The 19,830-nt window shown below is 29.1% G+C and overlaps 1 protein-coding gene across 15 annotated transcripts in view; it reads right to left on the bottom strand.

Moving 5' to 3' along the window:
* Positions 1-2,583: 2,583 nt before the first annotated feature.
* Positions 2,584-19,830, bottom strand: part of LOC119616462 (protein lap4) — a 294,532-nt gene continuing 277,285 nt past the window's right edge. For 8 of the 15 annotated variants that reach the window (XM_037972809.1, XM_037972810.1, XM_037972813.1 and 5 more), the window contains one exon: positions 8,056-12,030. In XM_037972809.1, coding sequence (XP_037828737.1) covers positions 9,757-12,030 — 2,274 coding nt within the window. In that variant the 3' untranslated portion in view covers positions 8,056-9,756. Of the gene's footprint in view, positions 2,703-4,722; positions 5,290-5,734; positions 12,031-19,830 lie in introns of those variants that run through there. The other 7 variants (XR_005232544.1, XM_037972822.1, XM_037972821.1 and 4 more) reach the window with 7 other exon arrangements.

Genomic DNA, 19,830 nt, shown 5'->3' with positions numbered 1-19,830 from the left:
ACAGAACTATGTATCCATATACATTTAAAATTAAAATATGTATATGTAGATTATTCGTCCTAAAATTACTACATACAATGTTACATAAATATTTTTGTATAAAAAAATAATTTCTGAAATACAATTGGAATACAATTTGAAAACTCTGAAATACAACCGAAAACTTCTGAAATACAATTTGAAAATTGTGAAATACAATTGGAAACTTCTGATATATAATTATAATTTTCTGATATACATATAATTAGAAATTTCTGAAATATAATTCGAAATTTCTGAAATATAATTAGAAATTTCTGAAACATAATTGGAAATTTCTGAAATATAAAAAACAATTCTGATATATAATTAGAATTTTCTGATATATAATTAGAAATTTCTGAAACATAATTGGAATTTTTTGATATATAATTAGAAATTTCTGAAATATAATTAGAAATTTCTAATATATAAATGGAAATTTTTGAAATATAAGTGGACAATTATGAAATATAAGTAGAAATTTCTGAAATATAAAAAACAATTCTGAAATATAATTGGAATTTTCTGATATATAATTGGAAATTTCTGAAACTAAATATAAAGATTTAGTTTAAAATTGTCATTTTGCGAAATATTATGAATTACTTAATAAGATATTTGCATTTTTTACATTAATATATCATAGGAAAACAAACTTATACAGATTTGAAGATATTATTGATTCGTTAGTTGCCATAGGAGGGATAAATTGACCTTTGAATATATAATGCATCTTTATCAATAAAAAATATTATGTCCAGGACTCAGGCCCAGGCTCGCGACGATTCATCGGGAGCGGGAGTAGTCGACGACTGTCTTGACATAGACATTGAGCACCTGCTTTAATTGTGACCTCCCTCCGCTCGATACGCCTGTGGTTTTTCAAATTACTGTGAATGACGCTTAGGAATATTGACAGGTGTCATTCTGACTTCCTGTCAATCAACCTAAGCGCCATTACAGTTTGTGAAAAACCCCAGCAGCATAAATTCTCGGACAGCGACAATAAGCCTTATGCTTTGATAAATAAGGTCCGTTTTGAGAACGTTTGAGAAACTTCTCGATTTTTATTATACTCACGCAGTAAACAAGTAAGTGCATCCTGCATTTTATCATCAAAGTTATTTATTCGTCTTAATAAATAACAAATTTCTTCATATAATGGTTGGAATTTGTTTAAATAGTTAATTTTTTGTTGGTTTAAATGCCAACTTTTTACTAATTTCCTGATTGTCTGAAATTGTAAATGTAAAATTTTTAAAAATGACAATAAAAATTCCAAGAAAACATACAATTTTGTACTAAAAATTAAATTTTTTGAAACCGGTTAACCAAGACTTAAAAACCGGACAACCCGGTTAACCGAAAACTAATGTTAAAAAAAAACCGGCTTGAACACTAACACATAAACCCAATCGTGCTTTCAACAGACAGACAGGCGGACGTGGTCAGATCGTCTTAGAATTTATTAAGGACCCAGAATTTGTGGTCAATATATTTATGAGTTACAAACAGAGTGACAAAGTCAATATACTCCCATATAAAAAAGTAATTTCTTGAGATTTTTATGATTTTTCTATATTTCTTGCAAAGAAAATGTACGCAAATTTGATATCATATGAATAATATTTGAAAAGTCTTTGAAAGGCACTCTAAAACATTAATTTGAAATTACAAAATTTAGTAACGAATTTTCGGATTTTTTTTTTTTAAATTTGTACGTGGAATTATTAAATGGAAATAATAACTGAATTTATTATCTTTTAATTTTCAGAAACTCAGTTTCGTGTACGTAATTCCTAATAATTTTCCAATCAGTGTTCTTGAGGAATATTATATCCGGAATAGTATCACTTCCAAGATATTTGGATCTAACTTCGACGAATGCCTGACAGTGGCAAAGAAAACGTTTCAGAGTTTCACTATCCTCTCGACATGCTCTACATTCGTCTGAATCCGCACGTACAATTATGTATAGCTGTGTGTCCACTCAGAATGCGCACCATCATACTAACCTCAGACTTGCTCATTTTGAAGAGATGTCTACTCTTGTTCCTTCTGTTGCCGACTACTCTCGAGCGGCCTGGTAAACCTTACCTCTGGGAAAGTATTCAGTTAAAGCTTTCTTACAATCCGATGCGGTCTTAGATTTACCTTGATCACCTAATATTGCCTATGGGAGCCATATTTATTCGAATCCGATTTAGGCATTCCGTGTTTGTCTTGTGATTAGGTAACAAACTAACTAACAGTATGTTAATAAGCAAGAAACGATATTTTAAAATGTATTAAATTTTCATTTTCGGTGGGAACATCAGTACCTATTTTGTTCTCCATACATACGGTGCAACACTAATGTTCAAGGATATTTAACACGAATGGTCACCATAGTTACAAAATGCTTTACCATAGAACTTACTAACACATATTTAATAGAAAAACATTTATTTGTTATCACTTTTCTGTATAAATTTATTTGTATTATCTTTTATATCATTGTTTTCTTTTAATATGTTTACAAATTTTTTTCCAAAAAAAAAAAAAAATAATAAAAAAAATACACACGTGCGAATAAAATATCACTTGGAATTATAAAACGGTTGACAATTTGTATACAGCCCATCCTTAAGGAATTCATTTTTTATAAAATGACATATTTGTGATGCATCATTTTTATGTTGCTAAAATACAAAAAACAAAATTTGAAAATAACATTTACATTTATTTTCTAATATGTAAATATTTAAAAGTAAAATAAAACACTACGTAACGATGGAAAACCTATCAAGGGTGAAAATCGACTAGACAAAAATGTAGTAATTGGTTTAACAATGAGAAAATTATAACTTTATGAAAGGAAGGAGGTAGATATAATACATACTATGTAATGGTTCAAAATACTTTGATATTATTAACTACATAATTGTATAATGATTTATAAAAAATTATTAAGGCTGGCGAGTCTAGCTAATTCCTAGTCTATACAAATTACAGTTAAGAAATAATATTGGTCAATGTGAAATAGCATGTACATATATTTAAAGGGCGTTATGTTAGTTTTCAGTATTTTTGCTTTTTATACCCACCATCAAAAAATATGGGTGGTATATTGATTTTGTCATTCCGTTTGTAACACATCGAAATATTATTCATAGACCCACAAAAGTACATATATTCTGGGTCCTTATTAAATTCTAAGATGATCTAGCCATGTCTGTCCGTCCGTCTGTTGAAAGCACGATAGAGTCCGAACGGAACGAGATAGAGGATTGAAATTTACCACAAATATTCTCTATAGGTAAGGTTTGTTTGGTATTGAAATTGTGAAATATCGGTCCATGTTTTCGGATAGCCCCCATACAAGTGGATCCGTGAAAAACAGCTTAAATGGGCATATCTGTTTCAAAAGTACGAGTATAGCGATGAAATTTGACATAAATAAGTTATAATCAATAATCTCCCTATCAAATTGTATAAGGATCGGTCCATAATTGACCCTACCCCCCATATAAGGCCCCCTTAAAAAAATTAGTTTAACGCTCATTACTGGCTTAAAAATACTAGTACAACAATGAAATTTGACATAAATAAGTCTTTTATGATCCAAAACCTCTCTACCAAATTTTATGTTAATCGGTCCATAATTGACCCTACCCCCCATATAAGGTCTCCTTCAGAAAATTACTTTAACTCTCGTTACTGGGTTAAAAATACGAATATAGTGATAAAATTTAACACACATAAGTTTCATATGATTCAAAATCGTCCCACCTAAAATTGTTGATCGGTCCATAATTGACCCTACCCCCCATATAAGGTCCCCTTCAGAATATGACTTTAACGCTCATTACTGGCTTAAAAATACGAGTATAGTGATGAAATTCGACACACATAAGTTTAATAAAATCTCTCTATCAAACTTTATGTGGATCGGTCCATAATTGACCCTACTCCTCATATAAGGTGCCCTTTAAAAAATTACTTAAACGATCATTACTGGCTTAAAAATACAGAATATAGAAAAGCGATGAATTTCGACACATATTTTTTATACGATTTAAAACCTCTCTAACAAATGTATTTAGGATCGATCCATTAGAAAATTACTTTTACGATCTTTGCTGACTTAATAATACGTGAACAGAAATTTTATATAAGAAACATTTATAGGAACATAAATCTTCCTATCGAATTAAATGCGGAAATTGTCGTGAAGTGATATTCGATGTAAACCATTTTTTGTATGAACCAAAATTGGTCTACAAAAATTTTATGAAAAACGGTAAATTATTAACCCTATCTCTCATATAAGGTTTTCTTCAGTTAATTTGATGAGTAATATCACCCTGATGTTTATAAGGTAGCATTCCTTTTAAGGCATACGGTTTGATGGTGGGTATATGAGATTCGGCATAGCCGAATATAATACTCTCACTTGTTTATACTTACTTGCTTAAAAAAATCTTATCAGAATAATATTCAAATCGTATTGAAACAATGTATAATTTTTTTAATAAAATGCATAAAACTATAGATTTTATTTAAATAATATTTTCGAGATTAGCTTATTTTTATCGTTTTATTATATTACTACTATATTTATAAAAAGAAATTAATATAAAATAAATTTAGAAAATATTTTAGATAATTTTATAAAATTCAAAATTCATTACAAAAAATTTAAACATTTTAATTTTATTCGTAAGCTTGTTTTAAATTTATTTTTTTTTTATTTAAGATGTATGTTTTCGTTTATATATTTTTAAAATTTTAACCTTAAATATTACAACAATTGTGCACAGGATACAATTTAATAATTTTAAATACATTTATTTATATAGAGGTTTTTTATTACTTTTCTTTCATATATGTATAATTATTGTACTAAACACTAAAAAGGTTAAAAAAACTACCTTAATTAAGGACATTTTTTATTTAGGGAGTATAGGGCAAAAAACACATAAAGAAAAGGATCTAGAAATGAATTAAAATACATTTAATTAAACGGAATGATTAAAACAATATTATACTGTGTATTTTTGTTGTTATTAAGCCAATTATAAAAAATATCAATAGTTTTAACAAATATTTAGTCGTATTGTGTAATTAACGAGATATTACTTTAATTGTTTAATTAAAAGTTTTAAAATTATTCAAATATTATTGTTCTTAATTTTACCTGTTTTTATATTAAATAAAAACTTTTTGAGGAGAAACCGGCTGGCTGATGATGATGATTGGGATTTAGATATTTTTTTATTGATTTTTCTACAAAAAATTAAAATTAGAAAAAAATAAAGAAATAATTTTGCAAATAAAATAATTATAAATAAATATGTATAAAAATTTAAGCCAAACAAATATTTTATTTAAATAAATAAATGAAATTTTGTTTTGCCACATAAAAGTTCAATGATGCATTTCGGGATTTTCTTCCGGTTTTAAATTCAAACGAATTGAAAAAACAAATTCCTTTTTTTACTAGTTTTTGCTTAATATTTTTTTTTTCAAATAATGCAGTAAATACTTAAATGGGTTTTAAATTAAAATCGTTTATGGTTTCTATAAATATGTATGATATTAAATAATAAATAAACAAACAATTAATTTTTATATAAAAAATGTATTATTAGTTACAAATGCAATAAATGTACGATTATAAAAATGATTTAATAAAATAAAGACAAAAAAACATAAAAAACACATTGAAATTTAAACTAAATAGGGGGTATAAATGCACATGATTTTAATTAAATGTATAATTAATTTATTTGTATTTAATAAATATTTTTATTGTTTTATTAATAAATAAAGTCATTTAATTTTAAATAAATATTTGAAATATTTGTTTTTATCGGTAAATTCTCACAAACAATGAATAAGTGGTGGGCAAAAAAGAAAAAATACAATAGTAGTCGTAATATTAGCATAACAATTTCTTTGAAATGTCTTTCCTTTATAATATATCGAAACTTTACTATGATTAACACTCATTTACATAACAACTGGTTTCATATCAATACATATACTCGGTTATAACATTTCCAATAAAAATTTTAATTCTAAACATTTAAACAAAATATACATATAAGTTATGTACATGCGATATTCAATATTAATATTATTACTCATATGGTTAGGTTAGGCTGATAGGAGGATGTGAACTACATCAAATCCGAAGAAATTCACCTAAAACACTATCGGGCCTGTTGAGCTGAATGTATTATGTATGAATAATGTATTATTTTTCAATGTTCAGAAACTCAGTTTCCTGGACGTAATTCCTAAGAATCTTCCAATCAGTGTTAGTCAGGAATTTATTTCCGTAATAACATCACTTCCAAGATACTTGAATCTAATTTCGACGAATGCCTGACAGTGGCAAAGAAAATGCTGCAGAGTTTCACTATCCTCTCCACAAGCCCTACATTCGTCTGTATATGGTTGCTATAATCATACAGAGCTTTAATCGTCCCGAGGAGTTAACAGCAACTATTATTTCAACTATGTTCAATGCTTATTTTTAGATATACTGCATTTTATCACTATGGACCAAGTTTTTATTTAATCATTTTTGAGAGTTACTAGCATCGGTACAGAAATACATATGAAGCCATGAAAACTTTCAAAATGTCGATTAATGTGCATTGAATTCTTCAGAATTTCTCAATAATATCATAAAAGTTACTTCACGCTGTAATAAAGTCTCAAATATGATCAAAAACGAGGATTTTTAAACTTTAGTATAGAATAAATCTAAGGCAGGCTTGGGAGGTAATGATTACATTTGAAGTAATTGTAATTGAAGTTTTACCAAATACAATTACTTGTAATTTAACTGTTTTGTTTAATTGAACAAGTAATCATAATTGAAGAATTTCTAATTACAATTACTTATAATTCAATTTCAAATAATTGTAATTGATTATTGATCAATTACACTTAACAAGTGTGTAATTGTAATTGACCATGTAATGAATTACTTTATGTAATAATTTTCCCCTCGGCCTAATCTAAAGCCTTTAGAAGTTTATACTGGGTAAAAAAAATGTTTGTCCTGAGTTTTTTTTAAAGATTTTTTAGTTAATTTCTGTATCTCTGTGAAAAATTTAACACTGGCGGAGATTATATTTAGTTAGTGAAGAGTTTCGGTTGGTGAAAACATCACATTTTCAATTTGTATGATCTCTTTCCTTGTTTTTGCCGATATATTATATATATGTGTTTATTCGCTTGAAATAAATACATTCAATCGGACTACTCTGAAAAAATCTGGTTCATGCTAATTTTTAACTCATAACTATTTTTAAACAAATATTCATTTTTCCCACAAATCAAAATTGAAAAATTAAAACGCATACATGCATTAATTTCCGCTAATTGTTCATTAAGTAGAAACTTTAATTAAACTGTTTGTTTAATAAACGATTATTTTTTAAGAATTAAAAAAATCAATATTTTTATTCAACGAAAAAAAAAAAAATAATTATTCATTTGTGAGAACAAAATGATATAATTTAATTTAAAATTGACAACAACCCATTATCAATCAATATGAATCTATATGGGCAGTAAATTAAATGGTTTTCAGAAACTTTTACTTTTTAATGAAGGAGTAAAATCAATAAAATTAACTAAATTTTGACGTTAATTTTTTTGGATTTTATTAATCTATAAATCAGGAGTACTTTTGAGAAATTCAAACCGATTATAGGCAGAGCTATATAGGACAAAATGAGTGTGTTGTATTCAGTTCCATTCTCCATTTGATGTATTTAGTAGGGTTGTCATTCGAATAAAAATTATTCGATTAATCGAGGAAAAAAATTTGTTTTTCTTCGAACGAATAAAAAATTTCCAATTTAGAATAAAGAATAATTCGAGCAATTTTTGTCGATTAATCGAATATTCGAATAATATTTGAATGTTACTTTTTACGAATATTTTATTATACATAGCATTGAAATTATGTTAATATTTTGTAAAACAAATCTAAATATAAAGATATGTTATAATTGAAACAAAACTTTTACTACTTTTTGCAGTTTATAAAAATTTTTGTTTTGCAATGTTAAAAATAAAATGGTTCTAGTTTTAAAAGTGATATTCTTAAATTTTTTTAATGTTTGCAATAAGTGAAACAGATAAACAATAATTAATATGGTTTTTTCAGTATCTGTCTTTTTACAAGAAAGACAACAATTTCTAAATATACTGAACCCTGTTTCCTGGGCGATATGTAGGAGAACTATAGGCATGAAATGGGGTCTTAGTCCTACTATAAAACATTGGTTTTATTAAAGAGTAATTAGACTAATTCTAGCTTATGATTCAATAATCGGGTTGACTTCTTTGGACAAAAAGTGTAATATATAACTACAACAGGGAGTTCATAACTTTAGGTGAAATGTCCAAAATCAGTTATAGGACACGCCATCAATGTATATTGGACACATTGGAAAGCTATAAACAATCAGAAACTTTGAAACACTGAGCCCAGATAGAATGTCTTGATCAAGCGGAACATTTCTCTCGAACACTGATTGAGAAATTCTTAGGAATTACGGCCAGGAAACTGAGTTTCAGAACATTGAAAGATAATACATTCAGTCGACACTATGTTGTTTTTTTACCAAAAAACCTTTTTCTTCCATGAAAAGCAGCGCACAACGGGCCCGATAGTGGCATGTTTCTAATACATTAATAAATAGTACGATTTTCTTATATAAAACAGTTTGTAAAAATGTCTGCAAAACGGGTAGCTAAACATCGTATATATCATTATAAAGGCCTCAGCTTCCACTTTTAAATCCGTTGAATAGGTTGAGATTCAGCTAAGTTACTGATTTATAAGCGTAGGTACGAAAACCGTTTTATTTTAAGATTTTGAAGGTGTTTTGCAAATTTTATTTATATTTTATTAAATTATTCGAATAAAAACATTTATTCGTTATTCGTTCGAATAATCGAATAATTTTTAAAATTTAATCGACTACTCGAATAAAAAAATATAGTACATTTTTATTCGAATAATTTTAAACACGAATAATTGACAACCCTAGTATTTAGTCACCTTAATCGATGTGATCGGTAAATACAGTGTTACGCCTAAAATAGGAAACACACCTTTAGGAAGAAAATCCTTTTTTATGGATGAAGGCAATTTAAAAAAGCGAGCTCGCGATTTTGAAATCACATTGACCGGCCGATAATCGGTTATTCAAATTATATTCATTTGCGAGACAGAAAATAATAGAAGTAATATAAACTACCAATTTTTTAACATTAATTTAATTTCAAATATTTATATCATCAAAATGTATATAGTTATACCAATTTTATGATGTTTCCTTAATCACATACATAATTTTTAGATTAATATTCCCTTAAACAAACTGTATATGTGTATGTATATAAAATAATTTTAATTTTACTTACTATAAATATCGTAAAACTAAAAATTTACGAACATACAACTTATGACAAACACAGCAAATGTTTTTTAATTAAAAACCCAAAATTGAAACAAAAAACACATTTAAACACAAACCAGGAACTAAAAAGGAAGAAATAAAATCCCTAATACTGAAATCCCGTACCATCATCACCATCATCTTGTTTCCACCAGGGGTTGAAGGTAATTTGTAGTGCGTGTCATGGGTGTTGCTGGGATGGGCTGGGCACACTACAGATAAAAAGGAAGGCACAACCATAAACCGTTATATATAAAATTTTTTATGCCTCTCCATCATTATCTCTATCTCTATGGTCGTCGGCGTCGTCAACGTCTTTATTGCTATTATATTTTTTATTTGTTTGAGTTTTAACTACCTTTTCGACGTGTTTCGTTGTGCGTGGTATGCCACTAGTTGCAACATTTGATATGGTTGTTGTGGTGGTCGTTATGATTGTACCGTTGTCTTCGGTACAGGTGGTTGTGGAACTGGTTATGGTCTCATCGGTTTCTAGGTCGAACATTTGTTTGCGTGAACCACCAGCTTGTAATAAACGATTGAAAATTTCTTCTCCCGTTTCAGTGTCATCGGTGTGTTGCTTCATGGGTTTGGATTTTGATGATTTCTTTGTTACCATTACTCTTTTCGTTTTCGGTTTTTGTTGGGGTTCTTCCCTAGCTAAGGTTTCTGTGGTTGTTGTAATGGTAGAGGTGGTGGCCTGCGGTTCACGCTCGTCATCATCGTCTATTAATAAATTTTCTACGGATTTTCGTAATTGTTTTGAAATTTCAGCATATTTTTGCTGCTCGGCCAATAATTTTTCTAAAGTTATATGAGTATCTTCTTCTAGGGTTTGATGAGATTCTGTTGGTTTTTCTTGTACAGATGTTTGGCTTTCTTCAGGCTCTTCAGCCATGGCCTCAGCTGCCTCTTTCATTGTATTGTAAGTTTGAGATTTTTGCAATTTCATGGGAGTATTTGTATTGAAATTTTCAATAACTTTGGCACCATCAACAAAAGTTATATGTATGGTTTCGTCATCGTCGTCGTCTTCATCATCATCACTATCACTACTTTCACTTTCTTCAGTTTCTTCCGAATCGTCATCTTCTTCTTCGGCTACTTCGTATTCATCTTCATCGTCTTCATCTTCATCATCATCTTCTTCTACGTCGTCATCATCGTCATCTTCATTAGTTTGGCTTTGTAATTGACTTTGTAGTTTTTGCAATGTGTTTTTATTACTGTCTCTAATTAAGGCATTTAAAACATGACGATTTCCATTATTATCCCTTGAAGTTTCTTTGACAGAGAAGTCAACTTCATCTTTTGTTCGTTCGTCATCGTCATCAGTTTCTCCATAAGCTGGCTTAGTAGTTTCTTCATTATTGGCTTGTTCTTCAAGGCTTTTTTGCAAATTGTATTTCACACGTTCATTTTCCAACAATTCTTCTAAAACATTTTTCATTTTCGCATTCAAAGAAAGTTCTTCACGTCCTTTGGAAGGTGGTAAAACAAAAGTTTCACTGCGCAAAACTTGCAGCGAAGCAGGCAACTTTTCAAAATCTTCCTCATCATCATCATCTTCATCGTTATCAAATGAGGGATAGTCACTATGATGGGAACGACTGAAAGCGATGCGTTGAACCTGACCCTCACCCGTGATTAAAGGATTTACAACTTCAACTATACTTTGAGTTCTTGTTGTCATTGTAGTGGTTGTTGTGGCTGGTGTTAATGACGTTGTATGGGCTGCATTGTATTCATCGTCATAGTCATCATCATCATCATCGTATTCCTTGTCGTCCCTTCCTTGATATGCTTTTGAACGAGTGGTCTTCATGGTAGTCGTAATCTTTGTAGTTGTCGGTAAAACCACTTCTTTTGCCAGTGTTTGATGCATTGTTATGGTCGAAGGTTTTATACTCACTTTTGTAGACGAGCCTATACTGTCCAGGGAAGAAGGTCCAAATATACCACCACTACTTAAACTGTCTAATTCAATTGAAGGAAACTCGTCATCATCGTTACGCAAAAATAGTTTTTCGGTATTCTGTTGCACTGTTACAATAGAAGCAGAATCTGTTTCCTCCTCTTCCTCATCATCATAAATATCTTCTCTTTCTTCTGCTCCATCATCAGTATCATCATTAAGATTTTCCAAGTACTCCTGGTGTTCTTTTTCCATTTCTTTGTTATTACTGTCGTTAGTATTTTCAAATTTCTGGGTAATGTGCAACTTTTCTACTGTTTCCACTAATGTTCTATCCGTTACTCCAGGCAATTGTAGTTTTTCTTTACTTTTCTCGTGCTTGTCATCTTCTGACACCTGCGTCTGCATATACTGTGGTACCTGTTGTTGTGGCATCATCTGCTCTTGATTATGTTGTTCATTTACTGCAGCCACTTGTCGTCCCTTGTCCTCTTCCTCATCACCTACTTTTCTTTTTACGTCCTCATGCTGTGTTATGAAGTCTATTGATGCGTTTGGTGTATCGCTCTTTTCTGGGTCCTGCAACTCTAATGAGATTATCTTCTCTCGACTAGTTTCCACCTGATTGAAGTTGTAAGTAGATGTAAATTTTTTTGTTGCATTCACGTATTGTTTTTTGTGTGAAAATAATAAGAAGGGAAGTAAAATGGAATGTACAAAAATTTTAAATGTAGTTGTAGTAATTGCAAATGGTGTAGTTTTACTATTTCATTTTTTCATACATATTTGTTTTCGTGTGAGTGAATTTGTTTAAAGAATATTTAAATTAAATTTTAAACTTTTTTTCAAAATAATGCAGAGAAAATGTACAATGTGAAAGAAAATATTTAAAGTTAGTTAAAGAAGAAAGAAAAAAGCTAAAATATTAAAACAAGTGTTTCGTCTTGTAAGCTTCAGCCCAGTTCACATGTATCTACATGTTTACAGTGTGACAAATATTAGGCAAAATATACATTGTATTGTTAAAAAGGCTGAACAAATACGATTAAGTTAATTTTGTCAACAATTTCCATGCTTCAAGTTCTTTTATATGTTGATCAAAATATAGCAGTTAGGTTCATACATATGTATGTATCTATATTCGAAACTATTTATAAATTAAGATACATTTTTTTCTTAGATCTATCCTAGTGTATCAATGTATATTTTTCATATTGCGCCCCATAAACACTATAAACCATATTTATATTACAAATTTAAATTAAATTTAACAGATATATAAACATATTGCATATTTTATCTCTGTAGTCATGCTAATAAAAATTATTCAAATAAAGTATATAATATAATTCTTACAAATATTGCACCACAACCTTAATACCGAGTTACAAATTTTAATATATCATGCAATTCTACGAAATACAAATACTAAAAATAAAGGCTTAAAAAACAATGCAGTTTTGCTTTCGGCATATGATTATTTCTTTCTTTTTTTAGCTGGAAAAGTATAAAATATATTTGGCATTATTGCATATTTACACAGAAAATAAACCTGCGTAGTTGAAAAGCATAAAAATGTATTATTTAAACACAGCTGAGAAGTTTTTCATTAAAATTTCTATAAACTTTTACATACATGCTAAAAATATGTTCAAATTAAATCTCCCAACTATATCTGTTTTTAACTTTTAATTAATTCGTAGAAAGCGTTGGTAATGCAAACTTTAACTATAAACGATATCGGCATTCAAAAAATTAATCTGATTAAAAGGTCGATCACCATCAGATTTTGCATATTTGACTTTTTGTTATTTCGAGAAGAGATTTGTTTTAAAGATTTTAAATGGAAATCTCAACATCAGGGATGGCAAAATTTTTTTGATACTATTTGATGTTTAAAAGTACCGTGATGCTTTGAATCGTATTGGATACTCCCAAAGTATCTTTAAAGCATATTATTGAAACTCTAATGATACAATTTAAATCTGTTATAAAACGATATGTTTTAAAATTAAATGTTTTAAGCGAAGATAATATAAGAAGTTTTTGGTCAAAAATATTTGAACTTTAAAGTAAATTACACTAGTTTACAACGATTTTGCTCATCATATAAAATCTATATGAATTTCATTATTTTGACCATCTAAGTCTAGCAAAAGGTATAAAAAAAATCTAGGACGTAAAATTTTTGAATTCTTCATAAAGAAAAAAAAATTAAATCTTCCTTTAAAGAAAAATATAAAAAAACAAGTAAGAAACTATAGTCGGGCGTGGCCGACCATATGATACCCTACACCAGTTATGAATATTAAATGTGATTTATTTTTCATAATAAAGCATTTATCTTCAATATTCTCTTGTTCCGATACATTTAAGCAATTTATGGATGAAAAACTAATTTTCTGAAAGAGGCTTTATATGGGAGCTAGGGGCAAATATGGACCAAGCCCGATAACATTTTGTGAATATATTTATATTTACATAATATTTTATTGTGCAGAATTTCATCGCGATATTTGTGTTTATAAGTTAATTTGGGACATTCAAGTAATTTTCTGAAGCGGACTTTGTATGGGAGCTAGAGTCAAATGTGGCCCGATCTTTATGAAATTTGGCAGGGTCATCAAGACTTCTATAAAACTTAGTTGTGCCGTATTTTATCGATATATCTGAATATTTAACATAATTATGAGCTCAGAAGCCCTTTTCGGGGGGTTCTGTTCTATAGGGGCTAGGTGAAATAATGGACTGATTTTAACCATTTTCAATAGGCTTCATCAAACAAAACGTGCGTGCCTGTAGCTTGCGCACAAAATTTACATGGACAGCCAGACGGACGGACATAGCTTAATCGACTCAGAAAACGATTCTAAGCCGATTGGTATACTTTAAGGTCTAGGACGAATATTTTTGTATGTTACTAAAGTGGTGTAGGGTATAAATATATATATTTTTGCAGACCAGTGTAAAAGGGACAACAAAAGTTTGTTAACAAATTTACAACTCACATTTAACATACATACATACATTATATTTCTGTGGACTATTTTCATTTAATGATGAAACTATTAAACTAAAAGGTGTAAATTGTAATAATTTGCCAAAAATGAAACATATTTGATTTAATATGTTGTCATTTATCATATAATTCTTCGTAAATCCTTCTTTAAAGAGGACACATGAAAAAAGTTCCGGTAAGGCCACTTAAATACACACTAATATGAACAAAAGGATCTTGTGTGTTTAACTATAAACTCTATGATTTCACACACGTATGTGTATAAATATTAAGGTAAAATAGTTGTAGTGCTTTCTACAAATGACATTATTTATGATAATGTATGTGTTTGTCTTTGTGCTTCTAAAGTCTCAAAGACACATTATGCCCGTAACTAAAACTAAAGACAAAGTAATGAATGTGGGTCAATAAAGACAACAACTATGTTTTATGTTTGTTACGTACTTATGTTCCCATATAAAGGGGCACACACACGCAAATAGTATCTTAGTTAAATGCAACAACGACCACTATTAGACACACAATAAAGAGATCCAAATACGAGATCTGTTTGAAAAGTTTGTTTGACCAAAGTCGAATTAAAAGAGAATACTCGGTTTTCAAACTTTAAGACTTCCATGATGGTATTTTTCAACCACAGCTAGGTGAGCTAGAGACGACAACTTGTGGTCCCTAAGGGACAAACAGTTTGCCTGAATACTTCAGCTATCTAATCTCTAATCATCGCTGCCCCGTTGCATAACTTCGGTAATGCTTCAGAAGTATTACTTCCGTTTATAACCAAGCAGATGGAATGGCCTCTGCTGAATAGTAATCGAGACTTAACCGGTGGACATACCAAAGGATGTGAAGAATGTGACTATGGAAAGTAAGTAATCCCACAAAACCACATATAGTTTAAAAATTAGCTTTAGTATTTTCAGGAGAACTTCACGACTAGAGACTAAAATTAAGAAATGCTACAGCAAACTTTAGTTCCGGTATTGGACAATTTTGTTAGAAGCTGATATATTCATCAAATGAAATGTATTAGAACTTATGTAGATATATAGCTATTTTCTATTGCTCTGACAAGACTTTTCAATCTCATCTCGTGCAATGGCACACATTTTGACAGACTTCTAACAACTCACATTAAATAAATGAAAGAAAAAGTTCTTAAACTTTTTAAGGTCCCATAAAACATTTTTCTTTTTTTATTCTTTTCTATTTTTTCATTTAAGTTTCGTTTTGATTTTATTTTACTTTTTCCTCATTGTCGTTGTCCTTAGCCAACATACATATACAAAAATGTTGAGGAAGAATGAAATAAAGACAAAAAACATGGCTAAATTTTTTTTGTAGTTTTCATAGAAATGTTTAAAGACCCCTTAACTTGTACAAGTTTGTTAGCTGTTATGTATGTAGTTATGTGTAGAAAAAATTATATAGAAAAAAGAGAAGAAATTTAAGAAGAAAAAACAAAAATCTAAAGACAAGTCTCACGGTCCTGAGGCTACAAACTTGTCGCTTTAACAACCATTGAAAACAACAAAATCTTCAACAACATTTTTTCTCCTTCTTGCTCATTTTTATACTATGTGTAAGTGTGTATTAGAGTTTTTTCTATAGAAACCCGAGACAACAGCAACAAAATTATTTGAGACCGGAAGCAACACAAGTACGTTATATTAAAAAGAAGAAGAAGCAAACAAAAAAAATCGTATTAAATACATACATATAGTTGTTGCTTCTATAGTGCTATCGTTGTTGCTGTTGTTGTTTTTTTTAAATCCTTCCGTGGTGGCTGCTTAACAAATACTGTATAATTTGTTGCAACACAATACAAACACACACTGCCTGCACTTGCATCATACAAATAAACTATTGTGATGTTGACATTCTTCTGCTCCAATTTGTTTTCTTTCAATGCATTTTCACCACAAAAACAACAACAGCAAACAACAAAGACAAGTTGACGATACAACACATTATAATGCGTATAAATGGCAAATAGAATGACAAAACAATTTTTAAAACAACTTCTGAGGTTTAAAAAAAAAACATCCAACAAAACAACCGAACAGCATGTTACACCATTGACAACAACAAAAGCAACAAGGTATTTTAAAATTATTTTTCCAACAAAATGATTTTGTAAATGAGAGATGTTTTGAAAAAAAATTACGGATAACATTGTGTTTACGTAGTTTGAGGCCAAGTCAAGAATGTTTACCAAGTTAAGATGTGCAACAATCTAACTATTGCTTCAAAGAAATAATATGCTTTCGATTTCTAGATTCTTCCAATGACTTCAAATAAAACAAGTAAGAAATTATAGTCGGGCGTGGCCGACCATATGATACCCTACACCAGTTATGAATATTAAATGTGATTTATTTTTCATAATAAAGTATTTATTTTCAATACAACCTTGTTTCCGGTACATTTATGGAAAAACTGATTTTCTGAAAAATGGTTTATATGGGGGCTTGGGCCAAATATTTTGTGAATAGATTTATATAATATTTATTTGTGCTGGATTTCATAGCGATAATAGTGTTTATATGTGAATTTCGGACATTCAAGTCATTTTCTCAAGGCGACTTTGTACGGGATCTAGAGTCAAATAAGGCCCGTTTTTTATGAAATTTGGCAGGATCATCATCGTGTACCAAATTTCATCGAATTATATTGAAAATTGCGACCTGTATCTTGCGCACAAGGTTTACCTGGACAGCCAGTCAGACGGACATAGCTTAAAAAACTCAGAAAATGATTCTAAGCCGATGGGTATTAGAGTGGGTCGGTCTCTATGGACAAAAAAAAAGTTGTGTCAGTCACCCCCTAGGATTAAAGATATGTTAATAACATTTCCAAAAATATAAAAAATATTTTTTTGCCACGCCTAGAAATACCGCCCTTTTAGTTTTTTATATATTACGCCGACATTTTAAGTCCGATCGTAACATGTCATATATCAATATTTATGGCTTGATTGTAGCTATATTTCACTCTTAGAAAATTTTTTAATTCGACGTCATATTCTATGCGCGACTTCTGATATCTCGGATCCTTCCCCAAAATCGAAAATTGTGGCTATACTGGAATAAATTACATTGAATTATATGAACTATTAGCTTTTAAAATGCTCACTTTTATGCATAAACACCTATTTAATAGATATTTAAAAATGTTCAAGTATTTATCAACCGTTCTCATAACAAACAATTAATTTGCCAGGAAAAACAGTCGACATTTTTTTTTAGTGAACTATATATAACCGAAATCCATTTTATTTTTTCAGTTACAAACCATTTCAGATCCTACTTCCTTTCAAAATAACAGAAAGTTAACTATGTATGTATTATATATCAATACAGCAATATAGTGGTTTTGCTATGTCCGTCCATTTAAACCTTGTAATCAAACTACAAGTCGCAATTTTCCAGATAATTTGACGAAAATAGGCTCAAATATTTGTTGTTGTTTGAAAATGGATTAAATCGGAGCTCTTAATTGTGGTTTGTCGTTATTTCCCTCTTAAACACTTCCATTATGATGAAATTCTGCATATCTAATTCCTATATGAACATAAATCCCTTTACCAAATTTTGATAGGATCGGTCTATATATAGGCTCTTTCAGAAAATTTGTTTTTCATCAATAAATTGCTTAAAAAGTAATGGACAAATTTCAATATAAATGCTTTATTAAAAAGGAAATTATATTTTAGATATACTCATAACTGGCCATTCCCGACTAATATTTTTTTTATTAGTTTTTATTTCAAGAACTTCTTTAAAAATATATAACTATTTAAGAAAAGTTAATCTATCATTGAATAAATTTATTACATTTTATAAAAATTAGTATAAACATTTTTGAAATTTGTTTAAAAAAGAACCAAGAAACATGCAAGTAATTGTATGGTAAAAACAAGAAATATTTTTATGAAGCATAACTCTTTAGTTTTGCATAGATTTTTATAAAATAAAATGTTTAGTTTTTATGTACCTACGTGATTTTGTTATTTATTAATAAAATTAAATGCCGAATAAAATTATCTTTCTTGTGTTAAGATAAGGGCAGAATGAAATTTGTGTATTGTAAATTAATTTGAAAAAATAGTTTTCGACCATATCCCTAGCAAATTAATTGTTTGTAGTTAGAACTATACAGGTATTTTTAAATACCTGTAAAATAGGTGTTTATGCATAAAAGTGAGCATTTTAAAAGCTAATAGTTCATATAATTCAATGTACTTTATTCCAGTATAGCCACAATTTTCGATTTTGGGGAAGGATCCGAGATATCAGAAGTCGCGCACAGGATATGACGTCGAATTAAAAAAATTTCTAAGAGTGAAATATAGCTACAGTCAAGCCATAAATATTGATATATTACATGTTACGATCGGACTTAAAATGGCGACGTTATATATAAAAAACAAAAAGGGCGGTATTTCTAGGCGTGGCAAAAAAATATTTTTTATATTTTTGGAAATTTTATTAACATATCTTTAATCGTAGGGGGTGACTGACTCAACTTTTTTTTTCGACCCACCCTAATGGGTATACTTTAAGGTGGGTATAGAACAAATATTTTTATGTGTTACACACATCAGCACAAATCCAATATACCCTCCTCACTAAAGTAGTGTTATGTTTATAAAAGTTATAATTTTAACAACTATAGAAAACCATAAAACTATATGTTAGATTTTTGACGGAACTACAATTTTGTTGAAAACGAGTCAGTGAACTCTATTTGGTCCTCAACAAATAGGTATTAAAACATAAATACTTCATGAAAGTTAATAAATAAAAAAGATTTCCTTTCGCAAAAAGAAAATATATTACAAAACAAAAGAATATTTTAAACTTAAATATTCCTTCTTCACAATTGCTGTACAATTGGCTTAAACCAGTGAATTAAATGTTTTGTCAATATTTGCCAACCGAGCGACGCAAAAAAGACCTTAAACAATTAAATAAAATAACAATAAAAATCTGTAAAACAAAGAAATATAATTTAACTACATAATGCGAATACAATATAACAAAACGAAACGAATAAATAAATAAATGAACGAATGAATGAGTATTTTACTCCAGTCTAGACAATTGAAATCCTGAAAAAATCTCCAAATAAATATTTGTACAAAGTTGTGTTTTTGTTTGTTTGTTTATTTGTTCTTATTTATTTGTTTATAGAGAAAAACAAATAAACTAAAACTAAAGTAATTTTTTTCTTTAAATCCTGTAACAACTACACGTAGAAATTAAATAAAACACAATGAACAACAATAACATAGCATCATCAGCAACAACATCAACCGACTAAATGTAACAATAACAATAGTGATTGTGTTGCTACGTTGTTAAAATATCATAAACAAATTTACTTTGAAATAGAGAAAA

Source organism: Lucilia sericata, unplaced genomic scaffold (assembly GCF_015586225.1).
Source record: "Lucilia sericata isolate MDLA Ls3-8-SP2 unplaced genomic scaffold, ASM1558622v1 Contig000073F_arrow, whole genome shotgun sequence".
NCBI classification, from domain to species: domain Eukaryota; kingdom Metazoa; phylum Arthropoda; class Insecta; order Diptera; family Calliphoridae; genus Lucilia; species Lucilia sericata.
This window is presented reverse-complemented; position numbering and strand designations above follow the sequence as displayed.